Consider the following 13619-nt stretch of genomic DNA (forward strand, 5'->3'; position numbering starts at 1 on the left):
TATAAGTGTTTCCCAACCAGTATGCCTCCAGCTGTTGCAAAATTACAACTCCCAGCATGCCCGGGCATGCTGGGAGTTGTAGTTTTGCAACAGGTGAAGGCATATCGGTTGGGAAACACTCCTCTGTAAGGAAGCTTCTTGTTCTTGCTTAGGATACTATGAAAGTCAATGTAATGTTGACAGTAGAGGACAGCAGCAAGAGCTAGTTCTGGTACTGCAGCTCAACCACATACTAAGAAACCCATGGACAAGACTAGTATTATTTTTGTAAGAAACAGACCTATTTTACAAATCTGAGAGAGCCCCTTTACCAGATCTGCACTTATCAGTTTTAAGCATCAGCACCATTATATGATATGCTGTTGTGTTGGCATAAGTCCTGCCATGTTAAAACAATGTGCACCTACAGCGGTATTCTGGTTTTAGCAGATAAATAAAGGGATTTTTTTCTAAATCAATTCTTTTTCAAGATGTCTGTTTGCAGTCATTCAGTGGGAACCTTAATTTGCTCTGGTCATCTGATGGACCCAGTTACAGTACAGATATCAGTATTGTATCTTGTGATAAGCCATATACCTGAGTGTTCATCACATGATCAGAACACATTTGCATGTCCTGGAAGAACGCAATGAAGGTTTAGAACACTGGAGGAAAAAAACCATAAAGTAGTTATGATGGTGGCTAAAGTTTATGCGACAGATGAATAGCTTAGAAAAAGTTACCGAGCAGGGGGCTCTGAAGGGAAGAGTCTTCCATATTCAGTGTTGATGGAGGCAAAGTCATCCATGTTTCGGACATATAGGTGAACCAACACAGCGTCACTCATCTGCAGACCGAGCTCTTGGGCTTTTGCTGTAACAAGGATCAATTGTACATTTAGTCAACACATTCTAAGTAACCATCTTATATACAGCAGCATCTACAGACACAATAATACAACTACATATACAGTTATAGTAACATAGTTCATAAGGTTGAAAGAAGACCAGAGTCCATCAAGTTCAACCTATATCCCTAATGAGTCCCTACTGAGTTGATCCAGAGGAAGGCAAAAAACCCTCATACTAGAGGTAAAAATTCCTTCCCAACTCAAATCTCCGTTCCTCTCCTATTTTGATGTTCAGTGAATTTAGAAAGTGTTTAGACCATTTAACTTTTTTTTTTTTTTTTTTTACATATTGTCATGTTGGGGCCTTGTGCTAAAATAAAAAGAATTCACCCATCATTCTGAACTCAATAACCTTATAATGGGAAAACAGAATTATAGACATTTTATAAAGTTTATTTAAAAAAAAAAAAAAAAAAAGAAGAAGCTAAACATGTGCCCTCTATGGATGTCATAGAGGGGGATCTGCAATTTCAGTCCCATTCTATTGGCCAGAGTAGAGAACCACTGTTGCATTACTTGACCCAACCTATATACACTCACTGGCCACTTTATAAGGTACACATGTTCAATAGCTTGTTAAATGGAAAATTACATTGTTTTAACCAGGTTTTTAGATTAACTATATTTTTGAAAAAATTATTGGTAATTTATTTTAATCATTTAAAATTTTACTATCTAAATTTGATCATTAAGCTAAAATTGTGCAGTTTCCATTCTGGCCACTAGGTCAAAAACTAAGCGGAGAGACTTCCTGTTCTGTACAAATCAGTAATGCCTTTCTTCACAGCGCAGACCAGAGTACAGTGAAAGGTGACACCAGTAGAGATAACACTGGCTGCACCACCATTCACTAGAGTACAGCCTTCCCCTTCCCTATAGACAGACCTCTGAAAAGATCTCGAATTCATCTGAATGAAATAGGTCCTGTATATTGCTGTCTATGTTCATGGGTTTTGCAGAAAAACATTTTACTAAATGCTGTTAAAAACAGCTGAGGCAAAGTGTCAGCCCCTATAATAATTGTACAAAGAATGAACAAAGAAGTAGTTGCCTGCATATCACTGCTCTATAGTGCATTCTTTTAATGTATGTCTACTGCTTTACTACTTTACTTAAAGCAGGTACTGTCATAGTGCACAAAAAAACAAAAGCCATATGTTACTAAGTACCTAATCCTGATCATGTACATATCATTTTTATGTGTTTAGGATCTATATATCCTTAACAAATAGCATTTATAAGTTGCTCACTTGTTTGTGTTCTTGCCCTCTGGAGGGGGCGTGTGCGTCTCTCTTCCTCACTGTGGATGACTCATCTGGGAGCAGTCTGGCAGTCTGCAAATCACTGCACTCTGTAACCCTTTCTTCTCTGGGCAGTCTGCAAATGACTGCACAGTAGTTTTAATGCATACATTTTCTATCTGTTCCTGGTACAGCTGGATCCTAATTAACATAGCTGTCAGTATGTGTGTCATTCAGCTTTCACAGACTCCTGAATGTCTAATCAACTTCTTTGTCATTCAGGAGTCAAAGAAAGCTTTGACTGTTCAAGCATGCTGTGAGTTGTAGTTTTGCAACAGCTGGAGCTGCAGTGTTTATAATGCACTGTGTTAGAGCAGTGTTGCCTTTAGCTGTTGCAAAACTACAACTCCCAGCATGCCCACACATCCTTTGTCTGTAATTTTTGCAAGAGCTGGAGGAACACAGTTGGCGAATACACAGCTCTAAAACAGAGTTTTACAAAGATTGTACCCCCAGCTATTACAAAACTACAAATCCCATCATGGGAGTTGTAGTTTAGGAACAGCTGAAGGCTGTAGTGTTGCAGTGGTGATCTCCTAGACTGGATACAAATACATTTTATGGCCGGTATCCAGTATGCTTCAAAATACAGAGTAGTCTGTCTGCATAAAGACAGATGACCCCTAGTGGCAGCTATTTTCATTTTAGATTTATTTTTTAAAAGTCATCTTATCATTAGTACTACAAAATATAGAGTCTAATAAAATAGAAAAAAAGGTGGATGGGGAAAGGGTGATTTTTGGCTTCGGCCAAGCACATTCTGAATTTTCAGTTCCAGCCAAGAAGTTTTTATTTCATTCCCACCTCTACTAGACCGTATAAAGTTGTGCCAAATTTTATTTATTCTGGTGTATTTTTACACTGTCTAATATCAGTTTGCACTAACAATTAGACAGAGTTAGTAAATCTCCTCACAAGTTTATTATAACTTAACCATTAAAGGGGTAATCTGGTCCTAAAACATCTTATTCCCTATCCAAAGGATAGGGGATAAGATGTCTGATCGCGGGGGTCCCGCCGCTGGGGACCCCCGCAATCACTCATGCAGCACCCACCTGTCTGAAGCCTCACAACCACGGGGCCGGAGTATAGTGATGTCACGACTCCAGCCCCTTGTGACATCGCACCCCGCCCCCTCAATGTCACAAGGAGGCGGAGTCGTGGCATCACCATACTCCGGCCCCGTGGTCGTGAGGCTTCAGACACGGAGCGATCATCGCTTCATGCAGCTGAAACAAGTGTGGTCCCGCGGTGGGACCTCCACGATCAGACATCTTATCCCCTATCCTTTGGATAGGGGATAAGATGTCTTAGGGCTGGAGTACCCCTTTAATTTTTACTAAATAAAAAAAATAAAAAAAAAAAGACAAACTAAGATCCAATTGGTGTAGTAGCTTGACTAGAACTGTATTAGCAAAGTGTTTCTGGACCCCTCATATTTGAATGTCATGCGCCCTGACAAGTAGGTATAAGATGTCGGAGACATTCTTACAGGTGTTTAATGAGCTTCCATGTTTGGAAAAACAAAAACAGCACGACTGAAGAGATAATTCTATCTAAGTGTATTCTAAGTACACCAATAAACAATTTAACAATAAGAGCAGCAATCTAAATGTGGAGACATTGAGACTTACCTCATCTCACAAACTCCAACAGCTTGACTCATAAGCTTTACATTTACAAATAAAAACCCTGCAGCCGCCATAGTGCTAACATCCGTCTGTCATGAGGTACTAATACTTCACCTCACCTGGCACTGCAGGTTGCATAATCAAACTATTAATTGTTATTGAAGTGCAGTATGTTCTCATTGTCTTTATTATTCTTACAACAGGCCCACACCCAGATTATTAGATAACAATTACTCTTCTTTCCTGTTTTGTTGTTTTTGTCTTGCAAGGTATCAGAGACATGGAAGGTAAAGACAGAAGCTGTGATGGAATAAAGGGGTCGTCTCGCCAAGAAAAATCAATAAACGGGTCGTCTCACCAAGACAATCCCTTCAGAAAAAGAAGCTGCTTCTCCAACCATACTAATCACGTTATTATCGGGGAAAGCCATAGCTGGCAACACATGTCCCCTGCTCTATGTTTTGGCTTTAAGACAGGAGACCCATTTTTATAATGTCCATATACCGAAAAAGAGCAAATCGCTTTGGTAAGACAGCTGCTTTTAAGCATTACTGTCATTTAGAAAAACTTTTGTCACATGGGGATGATAAAAGTTTTGATTAGTTTGGGTCTCAGTACAGTGGTCCCTCAACATACGATGGTAATCCGTTCCAAACGGACCATTGTTTGTTGAAACCATCGCATGTTGAGGGATCCCTGCAATGTTTTAAGTATAGGACAGTGGTCTACAACCTGCGCACCTCCAGATGTTGCAAAACTACAACACCCAGCATGCCCGGACAGCCAACGGCTGTCCGGGCATGCTGGGTGTTGTAGTTTTGCAACATCTGGAGGTCCACAGGTTGTAGACCACTGTTAGAGGAAGTTGTACTCCCCTGTCCCCGCCGCTCCGGACCGTCACCGCTCGTCACCGCTGCCCGGGATGTCGCCTTCCATCGCTGTCGCCGCGTCCCCGAGGTGTCCCCGACACTCCGGCAAGGCCTCTTCTTCCCCGGCATCCGCGCTCTCCGTCGCCGCCATCACGTCGCTACGCACGCCGCTCCTATTGGATGACGGGGCGGCGTGAGGACACTCTGGAGCCCCGAGGACAGGTAAGAGACATCACCGGAGCTCACGGGGCACCGTAAACGGCAGTCAGCACTGTCGGATAGCAGTTTATGCGATGGCCCCGACATACAAAAGCATCGTATGTTGATGCTGCCTTCAACATGCGATGGCCTCTGAGAGGCCATCGTATATTGAAATGATCGTATGTCGGGGCCATCATAGGTTGAGGGGGTCACTGTACTGAGATACCATCTGATCTCTAGATACAACCAGGAGAAGCGCGGCAGTGGGCTTCACTCCCCAGCTCAGCACTCTGTCCATCTAATTACTCCATAGACTATTTCTTGCCAGACTGACTGAATGGTGAATTAGGGAGCAAAAGGGGTATTCCAAGTTAAAGTAACTTCTCCTCTACCCACAGGAGATATTAGAGTATCAGACTATTCTTTCTCTATGGGAGCTGTCGAAGTTAGCTGAGCGTTGTTTTCAGCCATTCTCGTCAGCTTCATGGACAATGAATGGGCAGCATGCATAACAAACACACTGGAACCCATTCTGGATTTTGCTGGGGGTCCTAGCGGTAGGATAATAGATAAAATATTTTAACTGGGAATACCCCTTTCTGAAGTGCGCTGCCACACACCTAATCTGACTATATCTAGGAATCCACACTTAGACTCTGACCGATCAAATACTTTGACATGTAAAAAGATTTTCTAATTTACAGTAAAACTAAGTATTTCCAAATTATTAAATGGTCAATAGAATTCTGCTTTTCCATACACTTTCAGTGTGCATAAAATGTAACCTCTTAAGGACTAGGCCAATTTATGGGTTTGCACTTTCATTTGGTCCTTCTCTTGTTCCTGCAGCTATTACCTGTATGTCTCTGAACAGAGACAAAATACAGTAAGTGTGGGTGGGACAAGCAGTACATAAGTAACCACCATAGTATGACCTATAGAGGACTCTATTAGGGATCTACAGATACTGGACTTCCAACAGTTTTTTGTTTTTTTTTATAAATAAGAGTTGTAATCATATATTCACAGGTCCAACTTTGGGTAATGAACTGATATTAAAAAAACATAAAACCAAACAAACCCTCTGGGTCCCCACTACTCCTGAGAATGACTTCACAGCTTTAGCCTGCACTACGATGCTCCTAGTCACCAAATGTGCAAAAAAACTGCATCCAGTTCCTGTTCAGAATTGTGAGACTTAGCTTTAGTCCTTAGCAACAACAAAAAATAATGCGTCACCTATGATCATTTACTCTTTATACAATTCCTTTAAAGGGGTATTCCAGGCCAAAACTTTTTTTTATATATATCAACTGGCTCCGGAAAGTTAAACAGATTTGTAAATTACTTCTATTAAAAAATCTTAATCCTTCCAATAGTTATTAGCTTCTGAAGTTGAGTTGTTGTTTTCTGTCTAACTGCTCTCTGATGACTCACGTCCCAGAAGCTATGCATTTCCTATGGGGATATTCTCCCATCACGCACAGCTCCCGGGACGTGACATCATCATTGAGCAGTTAGACAGAAAACTTCAGAAGCTAATAACTATTGGAAGGATTAAGATTTTTTAATAGAAGTAATTTACAAATCTGTTTAACTTTCCGGAGCCAGTTGATATATATAAAAAAAGGTTTTGCCTGGAATACCCCTTTAAGTTTTCATATACAATTTTCCTGTCTGAGTTTTACTATTTTAAGCAAGTTTAGCACTTGTACTGTCCAAATGTGCGCAGAGCCAGTACAAAATTCTCTATACTCATTTCCAATGGACATAACATTGAGTGGTTTAACACATTATTTCCCGCTGTTGTACTCCCTTATTACCGGATTAGCAAAAAAAAAGTGTCATAAGGCCGCTTTTTACACATATGAAATAATAATGTGTCTGTATCCGTCTAAAGTCCCAAGCTGACAGCATCACAGATTACTATTATGCTTTCAGATCTGTTATTAAGACCAGTGATCAGTATTACACATGTATGTGTGCGGCCTAAGAAGCATCTATGAGAAAACTGCTTTAGGGTCTATTCACACATACAGTATTCTGCACAGATTTGATGCGCAGGATTTCAAGCTGTGTTCAGTTTACATTGAAAATCTGCAGCAGAAAATCCTGCGCATCAAATTTGCGCTTCAAATCTGCACAGAATACTGAACGTGTGAATAGACCATTAATCAATAATACTTGCCTTTGAAAGAAGAGAGTGCAGAGAGAGTGGCTTCATGGACATTACTTCCCCTGGCAGTTATCTCACTAATCCAACGATATCCATTCAATGACTGGGGCGACTGCTGGACTATAGTATCTACAAACAAGGATACACATTATTTGGTATTATTTCTGTAAGATACTGAAGTATATAAGAGCGTACTGCATGAATCCTAACCAGCCACAATGCCACTTACAGGACAATAGCAAACATGGCCAGGTAAAAGAAATCCTCAATTAAAGCAAGAGACAATACACATATATGTTCACGCATCTGAACAATAAGATATTGTTAGATTCTGACTGTATTATTGTGTTCATCATCCAAAATATAACAATACAGTGGTCCCTCAAAATATGATGGTAATCCGTTCCAAACGGACCATCGTTTGTTAAAACCATTGCATGTTGAGGGATCCGTGCAATGTAAAGTATAGGACAGTGGTCTACAACCTGCGGACCTCCAGATGTTGCATAACTACAACACCCAGTATGCTGGGAGTTGTAGTTTTGCAACATCTGGAGGTCCGCAGGTTGAAGATCACTGTTAGAGGAAGTTGTACTCACCTGTCCCCGCCGCTCCGGACCGTCACCGCTCGTCACCGCTGCCCGGGATGTCGCCACCCATCGCTGTCACCGCGTCCCTGAGGTGTCCCCGACGCTCCGACAAGGCCTCTGCTTCCCCGCATCCTCGCTCTCCGTCGCCGCTCTCAGTCGCTGATGACGACGATGGAGAGCGCCAACGATGCAGCGGATCCCGAAGAGGACGCGCCGGAGCCCCGAGGACAGGTAAGTGATGGTTAGCGGACCACACGGGGCACCGTTAAAGGCTATCCGGTGGCAGCTGAAGCAGTCTGTGCTGCCGGATAGCCGTTTATGCGATGGCCCCGAGATACAAAAGCATCGTATGTTGATGCTGCCTTCAACATGCGATGTCCTCTGAGAGGCCATCGTATGTTGAAATGATCGTATGTCGGGGCCATCGTAGGTCGGGGGGTCACTGTACATCAAACTGGAACACATTAAACATAAATCAGGTCATATTTGTACATGTTTTTAAGCTTTATGCTACAGTATTATATATTTGTTCCATTAAATTAGTCAGCCATGTGCAGGACCAACACGACAATGGAGGAAAAAATTATAAAGAATCTGCCTTATAATGGACTTGGTTTAAAACCATAAATTTAAGCCTGGTCTCTATATATAACAATGAAACATTATAGTGAACTTACAGATACAAGCCATTAGATCCCAATTATTAGTGATCAGCAAATAGAGAACCGCTGAAAGAACGCAGGTCAAGTCACTTTGGTACAGATGCTTATACAGTGACCCCCTGACCGACGATGGCCCCAACAAACGATCATTTCAAGATACGATGGCCTCTCAGAGGCCATCGCATGTTGAAGGCAGCATCAACATACGATGCTTTTGTATATCGGGGCCATCGCATAAACGGCTATACGGCAGCGCAGACTGCTTCAGCTGCCCCCGGATAGCCATTTACGGTGCCCCGTGTGGTCCGCTGACGATCACTTACCTGTCCTCAGGGCTCCGGCGCGTCCTCTTCAGGATTCCTGCATCGTCGGCACTCTCCATCATTGTCATCACGTCGCTGCGCACACTGTCCCATCATCCAATAGGAGAAGCGTGCGTAACGACGTGATGGCGGCGACGGAGAGAGAGGATTCCGGGGAAGCAGAGGCCTTGTGGGAGCGTCGGGGACACGGCGACAGCGATGGAGGGCGACATCCAGGGCAGCGGTGATGGTCCGGAGTGGCGGGGACAGGTGAGTACAACCTTTAATACCAGTGGTCTTCAACCTGCGGACCTCCAGATGTTGCAAAACTACAACTCCCAGCATGCCCGGACAGCCAACGGCTGTCCGGGCATGCTGGGTGTCGTAGTTTTGCAACATCTGGAGGTCCGCAGGTTGTAGACCACTGTCCTATACTTTACATTGCACGGATCCCTCAACATACGATGGTTTCAACAAACGATAGTCCATTTGGAACGGATTACCATCGTATGTTGAGGGACCACTGTAAATACAAGTTCCACTGTAAATACAAGGGAATTTGCTATGTGAATGAATGTTTACCTGAAGCCCAGGCCTGGGGGATAAAACTCATAGGCTGCTTTTCCAAATCTGTATTTATCTCTGTGTCATCAGGTAGAAGATGTACAATATCACAGGGACAAGGCTCTCCTGAAATGAGTGCTGGAGGTCCAACCTGTAGAAAGAAATAAAATGGTCGGTCACCACAGCAAGTGGCAGAACACCACATTAAAGGAGATTTATCAAGGGATTTAGAGTTTTTTTTTTTTACAAAAGTGCACAAAAAGTTGCACGTGCATGTAAACAACTTTTTGTGCGACTTTTGTGGGTAAGCAAAAAATACCAGTCAGCCCTACCTAAACAATTTTCAGTTTTCACTTTGCAGTGGTGGGGAATTTATCAAGTGCGAAAGTCGCACGTAAGCAAAAAACAAAGTCACAAACCCCCTTCAAAAAGTCGCAAGTGTAAGCCGGGGAACAACTGGCTTAAAAACTTGCTTCTGACAGCATTTTCAAAAAGTCGCACAAAAAGTCACAAGTCCAAGTTTTTCCACAACTGCATGTTCTGAAGTGAGTTATTGTTTTCTGCTTATGTCAGCCAAATTTTTTCAACCCCCTGTGATAGTATGATAAATATGTCACACATAAGCAAAACCAAAGCAAAAAATAAAAAAGACTTCAGAATTCTCTTACAAAGCAACAATGATAAATGTCTTTCATTGTGTTTGCAGAGCACATTCAGCACTTACACAAAATAATCACAGAGACTTACCGTATATAGTCCAGATGTTGCATAGGCAACTAAAGCGTTCTTTCATTGTGTGTGATTGGTATGCCTCAGCAATACTGCAATTAAAGAAGTACAGTGACCCCTCGATCTACGATGGCCCCGACATACGATCATTTCAACATACGATGGCCTCTCAGAGGCCATCGCATGTTGAAGGCAGCATCAACATACGATGCTTTTGTATGTCGGGGCCATCGCATAAACGGCTATCCGGCAGCGCAGACTGCTTCAGCTAACACCGGATAGCAGTTTACGGTGCCCCGTGAGCTCCGGTGATGTCTCTTACCTGTCCTCGGGGCTCCAGAGTGTCCTCACGCTGCCCCGTCATCCAATAGGAGCGGCGTGCGTAGCGACGTGATGGCGGCGACGGAGAGCGCGGATGCCGGGGAAGAAGAGGCCTTGCCGGAGCGTCGGGGACACCTCGGGGACGCGGCGACAGCGATGGAAGGCGACATTCCGGGCAGCGGTGACGAGCGGTGACAGTCCGGAGCGGCGGGGACAGGGGAGTACAACTTCGGGGCCATCGCATAAACGGCTATCCGACAGCACAGACTGCTTCAGCTTCCGCCGGATATCCGTTTACGGTGCCCCGTGTGGTCTGCTGACCATCACTTACATGTCCTCGGGGCTCCGGCCCGTCCTCTTCGGGATTCCCTGCATCGTCGGCGCTCTCCATCGTCGTCATCACGTCGCTGCACATGCCGTCACGTCATCCAATAGGAGCAGCATGCGTAGCGACGTGATGGCGGCGACGGAGAGCGAGGATGCCAGGGAAGCAGAGGCCTTGCCGGAGCATCAGGCTGTCCGGGCATGCTGGGTGTTGTAGTTTTGCAACATCTGGAGGTCCGCAGGTTGTAGACCACTGTCCTATACTTTACATTGCACGGATCCATAATGTATTCCATAATTATTTTTTTTCTTTTCCGCTTATACAGTGCAGCATAGCCATTATTACAGAGTAATGTAGAAGTTATAGTATATGCCTTCTGCTTACCGGTTTTAACTAATATGGCATGCATGGATTGCCAGACATTTCTGATTACAAATCCATCACTGAAATTACTTGATTATACAGCCTACATTTCCCGTGAATCCTCTAGCTGAAGGAGTTGCATTTGATTATTGTGCTTGTTCATCTGATCAGGCTGTTCATGCTGGAGGTCACCCAGGTGAACTAATAAGTTGGTGGGCATCAGTCCACACTTCATGCAGTTTTGATGCATAATTTTATTCAAAGTGCATTTTTTTTTTTTAGAAATATGACCATCAGACGAAAGGGACTTGGCCTATAACAACAAGTCTTTAGGCTGTGTTTGCACATTGAATTTTTACGGCACTTTGGCTGTTTCTACTGTGATTATGCAAAATTGAGGTACAAATCTGTCATTTTTACAGTGATTGCCACAATTGTGATAAAATATCATGGCAAAAGCAAACGAAAAAGGCAACAAGAAATGTTTCAGGATAGGTGTATAACTACAATATATCCTATTCTAGAGATATCAGATGGAGCTGGAAGTAAAGGGATCTGAGAGCTAGTAGGAGGGGATCTTGTAGGTGATGATGTCATTCTGTAGTTCACAGGAAGTCAGAACCAGAACTGACACCCTGCTCTGACACATTAAGCATTGGAGGGTTTGGAGAGTCAGACTGGTGATCACATGACCCAGTTACTGTAATGAAACATAGATGCAGCTGTCCTCGAATAAAACAGATGACACTGTTGACTATTGATAGTGAGTGTGCATGATATGGGGGGGGGGGGGGGGAACCTCAGAGTGCTCCTTTAAAGGTTTCACTGTAAGTTAAAGAAAAAAAAAACAAGCAAAAAAAAACTTTTTGACATGTCTTTGAGACATGGGGGTCTAGGTCCCGGGGAGAAGCACTTACTCAGCTAAGTGCTTCTCTTTTCTTTCTGCAGGAAACAGGATTCATATACTGTCTATAGATCTTCTGCTCAATTAAACGATTCTCCCTGCTTGTTTCAGAAATCAGTGGGGGTCTCAGCACCCAGACCTAGACCATCAAAACTGTTGAGATGTCAGAATTTTTTCATTAAAGCGTAACTGTCATTAATAAGGAAAAAAAAAAAAAAAGGTTAAATCAGTGTAGTAATGTGCCCTAAGGCCTGTATGCATATTAATATGCATGTGTTAATATGTTAAAGGCTGGGGGCGTTTCCCTTAGAGTATGATGAGCTTCTCTCCTCCCCCCTCCCTCCCCCTGTCATGAGATCTGCACAAACATTTTTACATTTGCAACATTTTCTACCTAAATGCATGCTCTATGTAACTCTAGTGCAGCCATGTGCAACTATATGGCGCAAGGACAGAAGAATAACCTGTATTTTGTGCTAAAAAAAAATAAAGATTTTCACAGCTTTGAAACCAAAATACATGCTCTTTATAACCCTAAAGGAGCCAGGTGGAACCTATATGGTGCACATACACAAGAAATAAGTTCATAAAATTACCAGAGAAACCATTTTGTGTATAAATAATAGTTTTGCACCGTGTATTGCTTGACACTGTGCATGGAAATGCTTCTCTTCTTAAAGACTGCAAGCTGTCTGGATCTTGTCTGTGCTCTGAGGCACAGAATGGAGATAACCACACCTACCTCCCGCCTCCCATTAGATATTTTGGTCATTTTTTTTTTTTTGATGGACCAAAAAGGCTGGATTTTCAGGGTTCGTTTGCAAAATTAAAAAGACAGAGACCCTTAGTGGCCATTTTTTCAAATCTTTTTTCAAATCTTTAGCAATTAAATTTTTTAATGACGTATATTAGGAAAATGCTAAGTTTTTAAAGGGGTACTCCGGTGAAAAACTTTTTTTTTTAAATCAACTGGTGCCAGAAAGTTAAACAGATTTGTAAATTACTTCTATTAAAAAATCTTAATCCTTCCTGTACTTATTAGCTGCTGAATACTACAGTGGAAATTCTTTTCCGTTTGAAACACAGAGCTGTCTGCTGACATCACGAGCACAGTGCTCTCTGCTGACATCTCTGTCCATTTTAGGAACTGTCTAGGTTAGAAGAAAATCCCCATAGCAAACATATGCTGGTCAAGACAGTTCATAAAATGGACAGAGATGTCAGCAGAGAGCACTGTGCTCGTGTTGTCAGTAGACCGTTCTGTGTTTCAAAAAGAAAATAATTTCCGCTGTAGTATTCAGCAGCTAATAAGTACAGGAAGGATTAAGATTTTTTAATAGAAGTAATTTACAAATCTGTACAACAAAAGAGAAGAGTGTGCACTCACCGCGGGTATACTGCTGCAGGCCCAAGGTCTGGGATCACCACGGCATAGACGAGGACGAAGAAGGACTTCCTACGTCCGAAACAGCTGGCGTAGCCTCTGAGCGCCCCTTATCGTCCTCATCTATGCCGTGGTGATCCCTAACCTTGGGCCTGCAGCAGCTTACCCGCGGTGAGTGCACGCTCTTCTCTTTTGTTGTACATATTGATACTTTACCTTGTGTGTGCACCCCGCAGGTGCTGCCTTTTGATTGCATTGGGTCCGGATGCTCCCATTCACTACCTCGCGGTATTGTATGTTTGCATTTATCTGCTTAGCTACGTGGTGTGCTCTCCCCTCCTACTATTGCCTATCATTTACAAATCTGTTTAACTTTCTGGCACTAGTTGATTTAAAAAAAAAAAGTTT

General features: G+C 42.9%; 1 protein-coding gene across 3 annotated transcripts in view; it reads right to left on the reverse strand.

The window, feature by feature from the left end:
• LOC130295009 (zinc finger protein 770-like) overlaps positions 1-13619 on the reverse strand; it is a 179711-nt gene that overhangs the window by 109463 nt on the left and 56629 nt on the right. For all 3 annotated transcript variants that reach the window (XM_056545185.1, XM_056545184.1, XM_056545183.1), the window contains exons 9-11: positions 9204-9336; positions 7080-7196; positions 723-852 (exon numbers count right to left, since the gene is read on the reverse strand). In XM_056545185.1, the coding sequence (XP_056401160.1) occupies positions 723-852; positions 7080-7196; positions 9204-9336 (380 nt within the window). The remainder of the gene's footprint in view (positions 1-722; positions 853-7079; positions 7197-9203; positions 9337-13619) is intronic.

The sequence above is a fragment of the Hyla sarda genome, chromosome 11 (assembly GCF_029499605.1).
Source record: "Hyla sarda isolate aHylSar1 chromosome 11, aHylSar1.hap1, whole genome shotgun sequence".
In the NCBI taxonomy this organism is placed as follows: Eukaryota; Metazoa; Chordata; class Amphibia; order Anura; family Hylidae; genus Hyla; species Hyla sarda.